The 17436-nt window shown below is 40.2% G+C and overlaps 2 protein-coding genes and 1 pseudogene across 2 annotated transcripts; 2 read left to right on the top strand and 1 right to left on the bottom strand.

The window, feature by feature from the left end:
- Nucleotides 1-1164: 1164 nt before the first annotated feature.
- Nucleotides 1165-2494, bottom strand: LOC148298375 (serine/threonine-protein kinase MARK2-like; the record flags this gene model as incomplete). Its single annotated transcript, XM_088276922.1, has 3 exons — nt 2471-2494; nt 1645-1737; nt 1165-1572 (listed from the first exon to the last, which is right to left on the bottom strand). Coding segments are annotated over exons 1-3 (525 nt in total), but the record flags the coding sequence as incomplete, so codon positions are not given.
- Nucleotides 2495-11973: 9479 nt separating this feature from the next.
- On the top strand, nt 11974-12630 carry LOC148298374 (uncharacterized). Its single transcript, XM_088276921.1, has one exon. It carries the CDS (start codon nt 11974-11976, stop codon nt 12628-12630), a length of 657 nt encoding a protein of 218 aa, XP_088133047.1.
- A 4017-nt stretch (nt 12631-16647) lies between these two features.
- On the top strand, nt 16648-17156 carry LOC148298373 (eukaryotic translation initiation factor 5A pseudogene; annotated as a pseudogene).
- Nucleotides 17157-17436: the final 280 nt, after the last annotated feature.

Genomic DNA, 17436 nt, shown 5'->3' with positions numbered 1-17436 from the left:
TCCCAACCCCAACCCCAACCCCAACCCCAACCCCAACCCCAACCCCAACCCCAACCCCAACCCCAACCCCAACCCCCAACCCCGATTTTAACCTGCCGAGTTACCGATTTATACCGAAAAGAGATCATGATATAATTATATAACTTCATAATTTAGGCCTCAATTAATCAATAACACGATCTATATCCTCCTGAATCTAACACAGTAGCGTACGTATTCGATTCTTGGCCATAAACTTAAGTGTCTTATCATCGTCTCGAATATAGATATACAGATATATAGATATAGATATAGATATACAGAAATATAGATATGTAGATATAAAGATATAGATTACAGGATGATATGCACCGAAAAAATATAATCATATCATAAATGCTTCTACTTGCTATTTAACTTTCCATTTTATTATTTTGTTCGGGTGGTTTCAAGGAGTCGAGCATTTGGAATTCACTTTTTCTTTTTATCTTTATCTTTCCGCATCTTTTGAATATTGCCATTACTGCTGTTAATGAGCCCGGAAGTCTCGAGCCTTGTATGTGTCCGATCTTTGTCGACTTTTATGAAAGTCTTCGACACATTTTATTTCTAAAACTTTCTGTTTGTGCAGGTGTTGTTGTACGATATGATAGGCGACTACTTTGCGACACGCAATTAAAGCTTCAGATTCTATTTATAGGTTTCTGTTAAGCGAATGACTTCCTTATTTGTATAAGATTCTTTGGATTTCAGTGATGAAATTGTAGCAATCCGTTTTTTATATTAGTTAGAAACTGATTATTTCACTGTTCTTCTTTTTTTGGACTGTGAGGCCTGTGTGTTCGTTTGGGTAGTCTGTGTGTTTGAATGGGTATTCGAATGCGTGTTGGAATGGGCGTTGGAGTGTGGGTTGGAACGCTTGCTGGGGTTCATGTTCTCGCTCTTAAACCAAGGATGCTGCAGGATCTAAATAATGAGAAAAAGTACCTAATGCGCTGTGATTCGTTCTTAGGGATTGACTTTCAGCATTTTACTGATTAAATCAGATATTTATTTGGAGAATGATAATTCAGATTTGGAGTAGTCAGCCTTATTAATTTTTTGGTAGAGTTCTTGGTCCGTGGATCCTTTAAAGGGAAAAAACCCTGTGATGCAGACGAACAAGAGCACTCCTAAGGCCCATACGTCTGCCATTTCTCCGATATACTCCTTCTTTTGTACAATTTCAGGGGCCATATAGCTGGGAGTGCCACAGAATATCTTGATCTTTTTGTTTTTGTTCAGGCAAGTGCTGAATCCGAAGTCAATGAGCTTGGGATCCAAGTTCTCACCTAGGATCACATTCTCTAGTTTTAGATCCCGATGCGCAACATACATCTGGTGCAAGTATTTAAGAGCCGAAGCGAGTCCCTTAATAATCCTTTTGCATTTATTCTCGGGGATGCGGTGACCTAATATTACATTACCATTACTTGACGACTGCTTTAAGTAGCTATTCAGGGATATGCCGTCTAGATACTCCATCACAATGTTCAGATGGTTGTTCGTTTCGACCACATCGTAGATTTTGACGATGTTTTTATGATCTAGTTCCTGAAGAATTCGAATTTATCTTCTTACTGATTTTTTTCTCTGAGGCTCTTTTATCCTGTTCTTTTCATATACCTTTATGGCGACCTTCTTATTGATAGTTTTATAGATTGCGACTCGGACTGAAGCATAAGCTCCTTCCCCTATTATTTTCCCGACCAAAAAATTCTGCTTGAATTTCTGAGTCAGGTCTTATTTTTTGTTGTTTCGATTTTATTATTATACAGAGTCTTAATTGACGCCGTTAGATTCTTTGCCCTGCAGCCCAGAAAGCAGCCGGTCATAGGAATCTGCAGTTTTTAAAAACCCAATTTCGTTAATGAAATCTCTGCGTTCAGAAATCGCAATATCCGTTTTAACTATGATTTTTGGTTTGCTTTCGAAGAGGCCATCGATTTCATCTTCAGTCATCTGGTTCGTGTTGAGATTGGCATTTAGTGTTCCTGCAGGTTTAATGCTCTTGGAAATATTGAGTTTATTGGTGGAATTTTTCCAAAAATTGCTACGATTGAGGGCCTGTAGAACATTACTGACGTCAGCCGTCAAGAGCATCCTCTCCTTCGATTTGGTAGGAACTGCGACTCGCTTAATGCTTTTCATAACGGATATATATTTTTATAATTTTAGTATAAACACAATCATCTAATGAAACCAAGCATGTGTCCCTCACACCCAAGTCCATATCCTTTGTTGTTGCTCTTAAAACTAAATTCGTGTAATGAAACATATATGGGTGCTCAAATGTATGTTAGATATTTAAACAACTGGAATAATTTGAATATAAATATAAAATGCTATAATAATTCCTCAGGAGAAAATTTCCCTATGGGTTCCTTCTGATCATTGCGCTCATAATAATCTTCATCTATGTCTCGTTCGTGGCTCTGCTCATTGTTGGCACCGACAGATGGACTCCCCCAGTCATGGCGATGGTCCTCATATTGTACCATGTGATCTTCATCCTGTTGATCTGGTCGGTGGTGGCTTCGATTCGCACCGATCCTGGCCAGGTGCCGAAACAGTGGGTAATAGTGAGGTAATAAATAGGGATTCGAAATGCCGCACATTCAGAGGAAATATTGCATTATCTGCCATGTTTTCAAGCCCGAGAGAACCCATCACTGCTCCACCTGCAATCGATGCGTCTTGAACATGGACCACCACTGGTAACAACCTAATTAACGATAGTCCCTGGATCAACTGCTGCATTGGGTTTTACAATCGGAAAGCATTTATCCTTATGCTCTTCTACACCATACTAATGACAGCCTTCAACCTCATAATCCTGTTGGTGAGTATCCAGCCCATCATAGAAGCTGCGGGGACGAATATTGCGAGGACAATAATTATTGCAATCGCATTTGTCCTCAACTGTGTGATATTCGGAGCCATTTTAAACTTCTTGAGGTTTCATCTCGGACTCATTTTCAGCAACTGCACAACCATAGAGATCCTGGAAATGAAGAGGCAGCACAACATGCAAAGGAACCCCAAATCTGCATATGATATTGGCACTTATTACAACTGGCTACAAGTGTTCGGAAGGAACTGGATGGTCTGGCCGATCCCAATATTCCTATCGCAGGAAGGCCCCTCAGGAGACGGAATTTTGTGGCCCAAGCTTCAGGATTAGCACAACCCCTAATAAATTTCGCATTGATTTTCACTAAATAATCGCATCCTCATCAAATAGTCAGGGAATTCGCAGTCTGCAGTTCTCGGAGGCCTTGCTGGCTTCATTAAATAATTATATTTAAATAATCCGAATCATTTCTTTTTAGCGACTTTCTTGGTTTGGCGAGCTCTCAGGAGTTTTGATAGCTTTCTCCTTAAGTTAAGGACCTTGAATCTTTCGAAGTCAGTGAGATTTTCCCTGCGAGTTTGGGCGGAAAGAGATTTTCCTAAGAGGGTGGCATTGAACTTTTTCTGGACCTCTTACTTGACAATGACTTTGGATAGCTTGCCAGATCTAATTCCTCGACCGACCTTCAGAATCTGGTTGGTTAGTTGGAGTCTGGTGACTGGAATGAGTTGACGGGCAATTCCTTCACCATCGACGAGAACTCTCTTGGTGCTGACGATATCGACAATTGTTGCAAGTTTGCCTGCGAGAGGGCCGTAGTTAATCCTGGCGACTCTTCCGATTTGAACAAAACGATTATATCCCTGAGTTAGCAAATGCTTACCATTGATTGGTGGAAAATATTCTTATTATATATTAGATTAGATTTAATACAGATTTAATGACTGGGAGTCCGACCCAGAGTCCCAACGAAATCAGTCAAGTATGCTACAAAATTAATAAATCTTAGGAAGCATTCAAACAACATTCAAGCAAGATATGCAATCATTTCATAGGGGCTTTTGGACTGTCGGCATTCAGTTTTGGCCTCTTCCTTCTGATCGAGTATTCGAGGAACGGAAATCTCTTTATACTTGATCCTTTGAAGAACGTAGTCTCTTGGCTTCTCCTTTACTCCAATTTGACAACCTATACTTTTGTTTCCTCACCTTTCCTGCCTTGGTGAGGCTCCAAAGTTGCTGACCTATGATATATGGATAAATAATCAAACTTACTTTATCGATAAATCTAATATTCAACTCATAATATCAACACATCAAGGATTACATATTTATTAGGTTATATTATATTAGATGATGGCTATGCAATATTTTAATTATATTATACTTTGATTATATTTATATTTCTATTATATTTATGTTTATATTTATATTAGTATGTTTGTATTATTTATTTTATTTCATTTTATGTTTAAAAAAAGCTAATTGAATGCTAATATTCTTAACAATTGAATTCCCAATATTGAAGAGCAGCAGAAGCATAAAAACCCACATCTATTGCATCAGTTCAAATTAATTGTACAATTTGGCGCTGCCACATACTGGGTGCCATTCATGTGATATGATAGATTGAGCCAATTAGAGGTAGCGATAATCATGGAGTTCACATGGCGGCCGGCTTCCTTGAGCCTTCCTTGGTGTCTTTGGAGTCGGCGAGCTTCTCTCGCTTCATGAGGGCAAGGTCTATTTACTTGATGAGGTCGTAGTAGTAGTACTAGTTTGTCAGATTCTCCTTCGCCTTTTTCTGAACTTTGCTCATCACATCTTCATACTTCTGCTTTTTTTGGCGGAGGATCGCTTCTTTCTTCAGAGAATCATATCCTGCCTTAAACTCCTGGAAATTGCAGGCGACATTCTCATAGTATTGGATAAGCTGCTCAAACACGCATACTGCTGAGTTTATATGCTCGTCGTGTCCCACAGTCTCGCAGGCGAGGATGTCATCAACTCTCTGTCCCAGGCTATCCATCTTGCTCAGGATTGAGTAACTGACCCTTAAATCGAAATCATTGGGCTCCTTGAGGGTCATGATCGACAGATTATTGTTGCCGAAATAGACAGGCTTCAGAAACTACTCGAGCTCTTTGGACATCATTTAGACTTAGCTTGAAACTTCCTCAACCATTTTCTTCTGGGTGGTTGCTTGGTTGAGGCATCTCTTGTAAAGTGCCAGCTTCCCCTGAAGGTTCTTCGTGAAATTATGAGATTTCTTCTCGACCTGAGCACGCTTCAAATTGATCTCTTTGAGTCCTTGCTTTATTTATTTGAACCTGCATCACATGAATATTACGTATAATTGAGTTTAATGCACTGTTCAGCTATGTTCATTTTGTTCATGCTTTCATCTCGGTGCTTGTTGCGGGTATCGAGCTTTATCTGTTGATAGTTCTTTCTTTGCAGAATATCCGCGAGGTTTTACAATTGCTTTCTTATTGATTCGATATGGTTATGGTATTGAATTTTAGTTGCATTTTCAAACTTTTACTGGTTCTATTGTTGTTGTTGTTGCTGTTGCTGCTGCTGTTGCTGTTGTTGTTGTTGTGGCTGCATCCCATTTGGTTGATTGAAACTGAATGTATTGGGATTGGTGAAAGATGAAGTTGTATTCATGGTATTAGGAGCCGAGGAATTGCCAAAGTTTAACAAGCCTTGAGGCTGAGTGCCTTGGCCTTGAGGGAACATGCTATTATTTCCCTGAGGCGCGTTATTGCCCCCCAAATTAAATCCCCCCTGCTGTCCGCCCCCAGTAAAGGCAAGACCCGGATTAGTGGGATTATTGCCATTTTGATGTTGAGGGTTCGTAAAATTGTTAAATCCCCCTTGATTGTTGCCATTGTTTACGCCTTGGGGGCCAGCAAGATTGAACCCATTGGGCTGGCTATTGTTGAATCCCGCATTAGTCTGACCAAATGGCATCGTTTGAGGGTTCATGCTATTAGTGAAGTTCATGTGGAATATTTATTATGACTATTATTTGGTGATCTTCTTTGTTTGAGAATTAATGCGATATTATATGAGTGGGATATGTGATGTGTATGAGTGCGAATTTAATAAAGTTTCAGGCACAAAGATAAAGATAACGCCTCAGTGTGCTGCTGGACCATGATACTTTTCACGCTCCTTCCGATCTCCCCTTTGGATTATTTAGAGTCTTTATTTCTCGATCTGGCTTCGCACGAGATCGTCCATTTTTCGATACTGCAAATCTTATCTGTACAGGGAGTTTGAACTCAAAGGATGGGGTTCATCGACAATCTTCTCGGGCAAATCCTTTAATATATCGTAATACACTTTGCCATCGAATTCAATTGCGAAAGGCCATCGGCCTGACAGTTCTGATATTTTTTATACTATTTCTTTCTCGGTCGGAGTGTTTCTTTTCTCGGAAGCTAAGAAGTTGTCGAAGAATGAATCCTTCACACGGACAAGTTCCCCTTGCACCTGATCTGCAAATTAAAGTTTTTTCTTGGAGAAGAACCCTCCCACATCTTGGAATCTAATTTATGAATAAAGTTCATTCTTTCTATCGTACCCGTAGGCCTTTCCTTTAAAGTTATATTCCCGATCCCCTATGCTGAGTCCGGACAATTCTCCAGGCGCAGTCTGGAACTCAACCAGGCCTCCATCCTCGAAGTTTATATGATAATGGCCCCAATTGATTCCTTCGCCTGAGTTCATATGGAGGCTCATCCTGGATTCCAGGCACGCATCTATTTTATATCCTCTACCAACGAAATATATCGAAGATATCGGCGGATGGTGACTTATTTGTTCGGAGTAAATTGGACAACCTCTGATGTAGCCTTGAAAAGTTTACCCGAGAATAGGGTTAAAGGGTTTTTCCACTTCAAAAAATATGATGCTCATACTTAATCCGAACATCATGCAAAGCTTGAGCCTTTCAACGGCGTCAGTTTCTTTTGCAGCCCTCTCAAGGAAATGAGGCGCTAAAGTCATTGATGTGCAGACCCTTTGAATTGTAGAATCAGGGGCAAAGATCTGAACGGGTAGTGAGATGTTGAGAAGGCCCTTCCCCGATAATAGATTTTTTCTCATTGTCTTAAGAATAAAGCTGAACACATTGTTTTGAGCCTATATTTTTTTCTTATTCACGAGCTTCAAACCCCCCATTTTCTTAATTTCCCAATCATCCCTTGTGACAATATTGTTATTAGCAAAGGGAGGAACCTTTTTGATTTAGCAATCAAAGGGCTCGATCGGAAATCTCTTTCTTATATACTACTTGGGCAGTATGATCAACCCCTCCGCATCGTACTTTATAGTTGGGGACTATTTGTCGACGTTGAGGCAGCTGGAGGCCTTTAAATGGACTTCTTGTTCCTGGACTGAGATTTCTCGATCGCTTCCATCTTCCTCTTCCTTGTTTTTGCCTTTTTCTTCAAAGTCCTTCATTCTCTCTTCAGTTTCACTTGGGTCCTCTATCGAATAGAAGACTTAATCATCTTCGTCAGAAATTTCAGAGACTGAATTATCAAAATCTACACTTCTCAAATCGGAATTATCCTCATAAGCTTTCGATTTCCGGTGCGTGCTGCTTCTGGCTGATACCTCCCAGCTGAGAGACATACTGTTTTGAAGTTTGTTGATATTTTAAGCTTTGAGGAAATAATTCTACATCAGTTCAAACCCCTTCAGATAGCGCACTGTCAGCTCCTTCTGATGGCTCTTGTTGATCATTCCTTGGTGGTCGATTTTAACCTATGCGAAGACTCGGCACTCATTCTTTTCGAGAGGCTCGATCTTCCAGACCATGTGCTCGATTGCTCCTCTTATCACCGAATAGAAGGGGATAAAGTATGAATGTTCAATCGATTTCTGCGCGATATAGAAAGATGACTCATACTTGAACAAATGGACCAGCGTCAGAAAGTCTCGAGAGTGATACCACTCGCTATAGGGATGATGCTCCTGGTATAATATGCAGCTGTTTTCTGAGTTGATGTTCATCTTGATTTGGCCCTCCTTTATTTCCGGGTGCCAGTGCTTGTATAAGTGGACGTTATAGAGTACTTTACTGGCTGTTTCTGCAGACAGTTTCACTTTCATTTGAAGCTTGTAGGTATTCGGAGTTTTTATGTGGTGATATACGAACAAGGAGCTCTTTTCCGAGAAATAAACCGACCCGTAGTTCAGCAGGGTCGAAACTTGTTCAAGCGGGTAATTCGGCAATAGAATTCTGAAAATATTTTTTTCATACTTTAGTGCTTTTTCGTACTTCTTTTTGTTGCCTTCGTTGGTCTCTGACAGCTTTTACTGTTCTTGTCGATCGATGAGCTCTGCCAGTTCATTGGCCAAGTTCTGATCTTCAACATTCTTCACCAGATCCTCACAGATGGACATTCGAGATTAATTCTTCATCTCCAGGCCATTGTCTTTCTTCTAGCACTCGGTATCCTCCAAGCATATTTTCCCATTCGTCTGGTCCTTCTCCTTATTGATTTTGAGCTTAAACGCATTGTTGGTTTGGAGTTCCAGATGTTGAGACTTCCGCTTATGCAGTTCTTGGAACAGCTTGTAGGAGTATATATAGGCGGCTTTGTCTATTCGCTACTTGATCAAAGGCAGATATTTATCTTCGTCTTCGAAGTTGCTGAATGAGAATCTCACTGTTTCGGGATGAGAGTCATTAATGACCTCGAGCACGTAGCAGGTCGTATCTTTCTTCTTGGATTTGCGTAGTAAGTAGTTTCTGAGGTCGAGGTTGAAGTCCGACTTGGATTTGGAGATAACTTTAAATTAGTTGATCACGATGGGAACACTCATGCGGGATTTTTCATTTAGACTGATGAGATCGAACTCGATTTGGGGCGACTCAGTAATTGAATACCGATTGTGTTCGATGTCCTTCAGGACTTTGAGGATAAGATCGATCGAATTCAGATAATGGGTTGTCCGTTCCTGCAAAGTCAGGGTCTGGAAGGCGCGCTGAAAACTCTTACTGACTATAAAACTTTATCGATTCCCCCCGCAGATCGAGAGCAATGTGAACGATTTCAATTATTTCCGGATTTTGTACTCCATGTACATTAGAGATTAAGTGAACGACTTGGGCAGATCCGACAGCTTGTTTCTCTTAATGTTCGCTTCGTTGAAATCCTGCTCTATCTGATCTCTCGGCATTTAAATATTATACAATTCGAGTAATTTAAATTATATAACAGATCTTCATCGCTATCCTCCAAATAACTCATCTCTATCCTTTTATGTCGGAATTTCGGCTGTTTGTTTCGGTATTGCGTTATTAACTAAAGTAAATATTTTTAATTTGCTAATCATTGTTTAAACCGACACTTTAGAATTTATATAGGCTCTTCGAAAGGAGAAATGTTTAAATTATTCTAAAGAGACGATTTAGTCTTCATTTCGCGTCCTATCCATGTATCTTGAAGCTGCCCTTTGCCTGTAACTGTATCCTTGCAGAGCTATTTGGAGAACAACTGAGTGCAAAAATTGAGGAGGATGAAGAAAAGTTTGAGGTATCATTAAGCTGCTCACTATTAGGACTGTGTGAACGCTTGTTTGTGCATTGAGACTGTTTAGCGGACAGAAGAATTGTAATGGCTGTCTCCTGCTCAAATCTGATATTACGAATTAACATTCCTATACTAGCTCAAATCATGAAGATTGGGCCTTTGATGGTTTATCGACCGAAGGCACTGAAAGCATCATAGATAGAGGAGGCCTGATTGAAAGGGGACAGCCATTATGATATGATTGCGTATGCGATGATTAAATCCATGAATTGATATTCATAAATTTAAAGATGAAGAATTTATCCGGGAAGACTCTGATCTTCTACACGATCCAAGTACAAATCACACGAATCTAGAACCGAAACGCAGGCATGGAGCAGAAGGTCGAATACAACGTCGCGACCTTCAAAAAATCATCCCCTCAATAAGTACTCCTGTCCGGATTCAGCCCAAAATCAGAGATGTCTTATTCGAGCTGCCCCTCGACTACGAACAAGGCTATTACCACTTTCGTTTCAAATCGGAATTTGCCGAGGGAGACTAAAGAATGTACACCTGTCATCATTGTAGAACCGGATGGATTGATATTTCTAATTTGCTCTCGAAGGCACCCATGATCGCCAACAATATCTATGTCAAGGTCCTATTGATCCCCTCAGATAAATATAATAAACTGTTTAGCCATTAGAAACTGAAGACCATCGGCCTCATAGACCCCCTTGGAAACAACACTTCGAAGCCAAAACCAAAAGCTCCTGAAATTCACGAGCAAAGGAACAACAAATAAAGTCAGCAAACAAAAAGCAATAAAAATTCGATGTAGTTTTCATTTTAGGATGTCAAGCCAACAAAGTCGCCAGCCCAAAACAGCAAAGTCAAATAATAAATGCAAAATAAAGATCTGTTTGAAATGTAGCCTGAACCAGAGCAGAAGAGAAATCCTCGTGAGTAAACCGCTGAATAAAAACTGAAGACTTTTCAGGATGGCTTCGAGCAGGATGCTATCAACAAGGAAAACTAGAGACAAGCCGGAATAGATATGGATGACAAGATTACGAAATGGGGCTATTGTGGCACGAAGACTCTAAATAATGTGACGACCCTGTTGGCAACATTGCACACTGTTTGGCCCGAATGGAAATAGGTATCACTGACCGATTTGATGAAACCCTAAGATGTGGAAGTACGATTGAAGAAGGCTAAGTTTATGCTGCACCCGGATAAGAATCGGAGCAAAGATCCTACGATAAAATACTTGGCCAAAAGGCTCTTCTAATTACTAAATGATTCGAAGAATGCTGAAAAAAGTAATTGATCTTATCTGTATTAAATATTTAAATATTGTTGATCGAATTGATGCTGGGAGAGTTATTTTACTTTATTTGAGGATGCACAAGTTGAAATTCGGGTCGAACATCATTAGAGTACTATGAGCTAATTGGTTGTTTAGGATAAATAACTATATTCAAGGAGGTATCCAATAATATTGATCATATTGATGATATTGAGAAAATGGTGGAGCCAACATTAACTCGAACTCAGAATTACGTCAGCTGATAACGTGCTGTTTTCATATGCCATAAATGTTGCCATTATTGGTTCTATTGTTCGATTTATTCGCTTTATGTATAAACAGTTATAATTATGCAATCATACCAGTTACACATTACTTCCGAACATCTCAAACGAAGGCATCCATATTTATAGCCTCCTTTCAAAGCCAGGTACGATCCGACTTAAGTATGGATATTTTCATAATTGCTCTTAGATCTTCAAGGCTGTGTTCGATCGCACCATCCCCAAGCTCATTTAGATCCTACTCACTGAGGACCTGCCTTCCAACCAGTACACCAGCGCCCTGATTACATTGAATTAAATTGCATCAGACGAAGTGGAGAAAAGTACATGTTTAGTAACTCTAGTCAACATGATCAATCAAGGAGCTGTCGGACTCGCCGCAGCCTACCTGCACTGCAAAGTTGTCAGCATTAGAAGAGAAGCCACGCTACTCCTCGGTCTATTGCTGAGCTCTCCGTCTGGACTGCAGAAAATGTCGATCGAATAGATCTTTAGCGGTTTCAAAAAACTCCTGTTCGATGAGGAGCTTGAAGTCAGAAATGCCATCAGTTGGGCTATTTGCCGGATCGTGCTGAGCAGAAAAGGGACCGAGATCCTCTGCAAGAATGGAATAACCCCTTTCATTACCGAGTCGTTCCTCAAATACTCAGGTCTGCAGAAGAAGGATGAATAATATTTCTGCATTTACATATTATAGGCTTTCAAGCACCTGCTCGTGTATGACGAGGGCACCAAGTACTGTATCGGTACTGGACTCACAAAAAGATTGAAGGAACTGACACAAACGAAGGGACTCTATTCTGAATTCAATAACTCGGTCATTCACTCCTTAGCCTTGTGCAACTTGAGCAACTTGGCAATGAACCCCGAAGGAAAGTAGGAGTGTGTAGCCGAATCAGTCATCGAATCCGCCCAATAGTTTTTAGTGAGCCAAGATGCTTCACAAGTGGCCAATACTGTGACTCTCATCATGTTCACGGCAATCAACCTCAAAGGAAAAAAGCAATGCATATACAATAACGATGGCAAAGTGAACACCAAGATAATTGTGAATCTGATTAAGCTGTTGGGTCCCATCAAGACGCAGAGGGAGGACCATCCGAGTCCTTGCAAAGTCGACGAGGTTGTCAAGGGGGACATCAAGCAGACCCTGAAGATCATTTCACAGGAAGAGGACGGGTTTTTGGCTATCGCCGAGTTCATGTCGAGGGAGGCGGATATCGCGCACATCGAAGATATCTTTGGCTCCACGATTATTATCCCTTTGGCCAAACTCCTACCAAAAGTCACGGATATTCCAGAGCCCCCCACTTTGCCGTCCAACAAGGTGAATGACTATAAAGCCTATGCCAAGACAATTTGCTATTTCATCGTCAAAAACGAAGAGGCAGTGAAAATAGGACTGAGCGAATGCGTAGACTTGATTGGAAAACTAGCATTTTTCATCTGTTACAAAGGGGATAAAATACTGCAGGATGGAATCTCCAAATCAATGCAAAAGCTTGCGAGCAATCATGAATACAGTCGAAAGCTGCTTCAAGATATTGTCGGCAAATATGGAGAGATCGAACACCGCATCTCCAAGACAACCCTAAAGGGCGAAATCAAATGTTTTACGGACCTGTAGAAACTGGTCAGCGCATGATACATGCATAATGCGATTCATTTTATAATTGCTTCGATACATACTATACACTATCAATCCCCGTAAATGCAGAGCATCATCTGAAACATTATATTTTAATTCTCGCCCCACCATGAGTCTGCCTCATTTGTTTGTGTTCCTTTCATTTTTTGGCGGTTCGGCTTGTTTTCTTTTTTTAAAACGAAATAAATTACCAAGTATTCCTCCCATGTTTTTTTGGCTTTAGGATTTATCTCGCAGTATGGAACCGTTACTGTGACTTTGAGCGGAGTCGCCTGGCTCGAGGTCAGCTTCTTCTTTTACTGGCAGTGAGTTTTTGGAGATTGAATCCGCATTCTGTTTGGGTATCAGATCCGCATTGTATTTGGGAGAGTATGGCCGAAGCCGCTGATGGTTCTTCATGATCTTCATATTGAAGTTGTACATTTTTTCATCCAAATTCTGAAACCTTTCCATGCCCAGAATCGAAGATTTGAGCATTTGTGACTTTTTGATGTCTGCTTTTGTTTACTTCCGGACTGCCTCATTCAATGCATCATTATTCAAAATGCTATTTGAAGGCTGGAACCTCCCGCTAAGGTTCTTTAAGAACTCATCATTAAGGTCTGATTTATTCGATTTCGCCTCAATTCCAAGCAGGCTATTAATCTTCTTTTTCTTTTAATCTTCAGTCTGTCTCCAATCTGGTAAGTATAGTGAAGAGTTGGTTGCCTTGTCGCCCTTCACTTCTTCTAGGGCCTCTGCTTACGATTCCTCACTCTGTAATTCGTCTGCAGCGCTATCGAATGATTTATCATGCTTCTTCTCGAACATTGAGTGCAATGAGGTAAAATGATTCGAGGCGATATCGCACCTTAATGAACTTATTGTCATTGTGGTGCATTGAGTCTTTTCGTTTGGCTGCAGATCTTCGCATTCTGGAGGCTATCTGAGTAAGTTCGTTGATTTGATGCTTTCGTTCTTCGCCTTTGTCTTTTGCATCATTTTATTATAGAGCAGTTCTTCAGAGTCGTTGGCATCATTATCGATGCTGAGGATCTTGGACGAGTAGCACTCAAGCTCTTATTGGAAGAGGTCTTAGAGACTGCCCAGCTCGTATTTTCTGTTGGCCGAGTCCTCGCAGCCATTCTCCTCCAAGATGTAGTCAAGATGGATGAAATACTTTTGGTAGCCATTGATCTTTTCCTATTGTTTTTTAATGGCTTCAAATATTTATCGCAGATTCGAAAGCGAGATCGTCATCCGCAATGCACTCACTGCAAATTTTTTAATCTTTTGAATGAGGTAGCTATGGCAGGCTGAAGGTTTCGAATCTTTGGTCGGGGATTGATTATTTTTGCGTTCGTATTGGCTTTTGTCTAATATCTCGTAAATCATTGAATCGATCATTTGCTCGATCTAGCAGACTTTGTTGCCGGGCACTGCGAAAAAATTGTCTTACCGACAGAACTACTATTCGAGTTCGAGCTGTTCTTTCTCCACTGTTGTCTCCACTAAAAGCATCAAAGCCTTTAAGAATAATTATATTGGAAAAATCACACAAGTGGAGAATAAAGAATAATACACTGCGGCATTTATTACGAAAACTTATGGATATGCTGCCTGATGCGAACACTGCATTCTGATAAAAGTTTCTGCTCAGAGGCAAATAGAAATGTCACAAACCATCAATGCTGCAATATTTCAATACTACGAGAGTAGTTAACTGTCCCGCGAATCATCGAGCCCCAGAGCCTTGACAAAGCAGATTTTGTCTTCGATTTATCTATTCTTGGCGATCTATTCTTGTAGCATGGCATGCAACTTCATCAGTTCCTCCTCATACTCCTCGTTGATGAGTTACATTTCTCGTTCATGCATTTGTTATTTCGTTACAATCTCCTGCAGGCATAGTTGCATTTATAATTACTTGGCCCGAAGCTATTTATTCAGCTTCTCGATGCTAGTGCAGGGCTTCAACACTTTTGGGCTAACGTAAGAGAGGGAGGACTCGTTTCGGTGATGGTTGCTGTTGTACAACACGAAAGAGTTGTTGCTTCGTTTGCGGGTTGTCACTGTTGTATTGGCTGCATCTTGGTTGACTGAGAACTCTGAAGTGGAAACATCCTTGCTCGCTTTAAATTTGCGCAGTTTGTTGGTCATCGGGTTTATAGACATAATCGCTTTATATTTATTATTCAAATTTGGAAGTTATTTATCATTTTGGAGACTTCCATCAAATAAAACAAATGTGGCAATCACTTCTTATCTACAATGCTTCTTATTTTTTCAGCCATTTGCAAGGTCTTTTCGTCTCCAATTGCTTAAAATCTCTAGGCGATATCGAAGCCGATCGCGTACTGCAATTTCCTGAGGCAAATTGGACACAAGTATGGAATTTTTTGTACGGCCTATTTATACTAGTTCGTGCCATTCATGAGACATGTATAGAAAACACAATGCCTTATCCCGAAAGTGTGGCACAGCTCGTGGTTGACAACTTTTTCTAAAAATTCGACATCGCCTTCTTCTTAATATGAGGATTAAGGGGGAAGTGCGTTGCCATAGCCCTTTTTGACAATTTACTCGACCGATGTTATGCATGTTCGATCCTTTATCGAGCCCAGTCCAAAAACCCACTTCTAGACCAAACCTTCTATGGGGTTGTCACCATTATAGATCAACAAGTTCGTAAGAATGTGGATCGAATAGCACTTTTTAGGCAGTTTCTTCGAAAAGTAAAAGTTCATTTTGGCCGCATCGTAATAAGTCTCGTCATTTTATGACTTCATCGGATCGAATTGCTGCAAATCTACCTTACTATCGAAATGGTGCATTTTTAGCTTCACCCCATGGAAGAATTTCTTTGTGTTCTTCTTTATGCGCTTGATTATCTCTTCTGGAAGCTTGCAGTGGAAGGTTGCAAGGTATATTGTTTCGGTCTCGATGTCGATATGGTTGCGATACATTGAAGCAAAGAGAGGGAAACCTTGGGCCTATTCTTCTTTTTCAAAGAGATTGTCGCCTGGCTCTGGTTTTTTAATCGGAAGGAAATCATTGATGATTGCTTGCAACGACTTCTTTAATCTCCACTTTTCGCCGGCCAAACTCCCGAGGGCTGCCATCCTTTCTTCTTCGTTGGGGACAACAAATGGCGCAACTCTGGTGCGATCCCGTAGGGGGTTAATCCACTTCTCCTTTTTCGCTTCGGGCTTGACAGTATCCTATGCCTTCATGTATTTATGGATGATATAACTTCAATTCGATTTCTCAGTTATAGGCAGCATTCTGATAAATTATGATCAGCTCAAGGTCCGCATTTGCTCGATTCTTAAATGTTATGCATATGCACACTATAAATCTGCTTATGGTTTGTATGTGAATTGCATATGATCATTATAATGAGCAGCATACAATTATAGTGATATTAAAATCAGAAATCGGAGATAATATTTGTATATAATGACATAAGCCATCGGTCTATAAAGTTAATAAAAGAATTATAATTAGATTAACTTATTTTATTTTAACTTTTCACAAAGCTCTGAATTAGATTTCTATTTGTTGAACAGCGGGTTTCTCACATTTTTTAGAGTAAATCATTTGACGCTTTTGCTATTTGAGTCTGTATGTTCATTTTGGGCTTAAAAGCTCGAACAAGGTGCTTTTTCAACATTGGTGTTGGCTTAAAGACAGACACACTAAAGCTAAATTCTAAATATTAAGGTGGCTCTTCGTTTCACTTTAACTCCTTTGCAATACCATCGATTTATAATATGTGCCTGAATGATGACTGCGTTTCTGAATTAAATTATCATTTTTTGATAAATGCAGAAATATTCGCATGTGGGCAGTTCAGCATGGGAGAGAGGAATATGATCCTCCTTCACGAGACAAAAATTAGGAGTGGAATCAGTCAGAGGATGCAGAAACGGCCTTTTTTAATTTAAAATGCATATAAATAATAAAAGAATTAATTAAATTTTCATAAAATTTAAATTAAAGTCAAATCAAGAAATGTCGAGCTCAGACTAACATGAAGAATTTGATCAAGCTGATGCAGGATCTTCTCTGACTATCCCTGTCCAGGCTGGATCCATCAAGAAAGGAGGCTACTGCATGCTGAAGGGCCATCCCTGCAAGATTATTGACTATGCTATTGCCAAGCCAGGAAAGCATGGATCGGCCAAGATCCATTTCACAGGCATTGATATCTTCACAGGCAAAAAGTATGAAGATTCCTGGACAACTTCCCACACCGTCTATGTCCCCATCGTCAACAAAACAGAACTCGAAGTTGCAGACATTAGCGATGATGGCTTTGTTTCCCTGCTGAATGACTGCCAGTTAAAGGAGGATTTGAAGTTACCTGCGGATGCAGACCTTTACGAGGAGCTAATGTCGATTTGGGAAAAGAACCATGAGAGCTGCCAAATTTACTTCACCTTCATTTCTGCGTGCAGCCAAGAAAAGATCATTGCCGGCAGAGTCAAATAAAACGAGATGAATTGATTCCGATTGACCCTCATTATTTTGGATGATTCTGAACTAACTATATGTTTAATTTGAAGCCAGTCGCGCTGTGATTAATAACTAAAGCCCATGCATGAAAATCAGATAAAAATGTAGCCATAATCAACTAAATTCTGACTGCGAGGCTTCAGGCTTCTCAACTCAATTCTTAGTACCATTTCTCACTTTCTCTAACGTATGATGCAGCTTTTCATCGGTCTCGTTGTTCTCCTAAAAGAGAAGAAACGACTTTTTCCTTCCTGGTCCGATCATTTCCTCTTCCCCTAAATTCTTCTG

Source organism: Brachycentrus maculatus, unplaced genomic scaffold, assembly GCF_059751285.1.
Source record: "Brachycentrus maculatus isolate JH-2025_06_01 unplaced genomic scaffold, ASM5975128v1 h1tg002127l, whole genome shotgun sequence".
Lineage (NCBI taxonomy): Eukaryota > Metazoa > Arthropoda > Insecta > Trichoptera > Brachycentridae > Brachycentrus > Brachycentrus maculatus.
The sequence above is the reverse complement of the archived record's forward strand: the minus strand, read 5'-3'. Positions and strand labels throughout refer to the sequence as shown.

Bases quoted from the DNA above. Each gene is read 5' to 3' on its own strand.
- LOC148298374 (XM_088276921.1), top strand. From the start codon at position 11,974: ATGTTCACGGCAATCAACCTCAAAGGAAAAAAGCAATGCATATACAAT.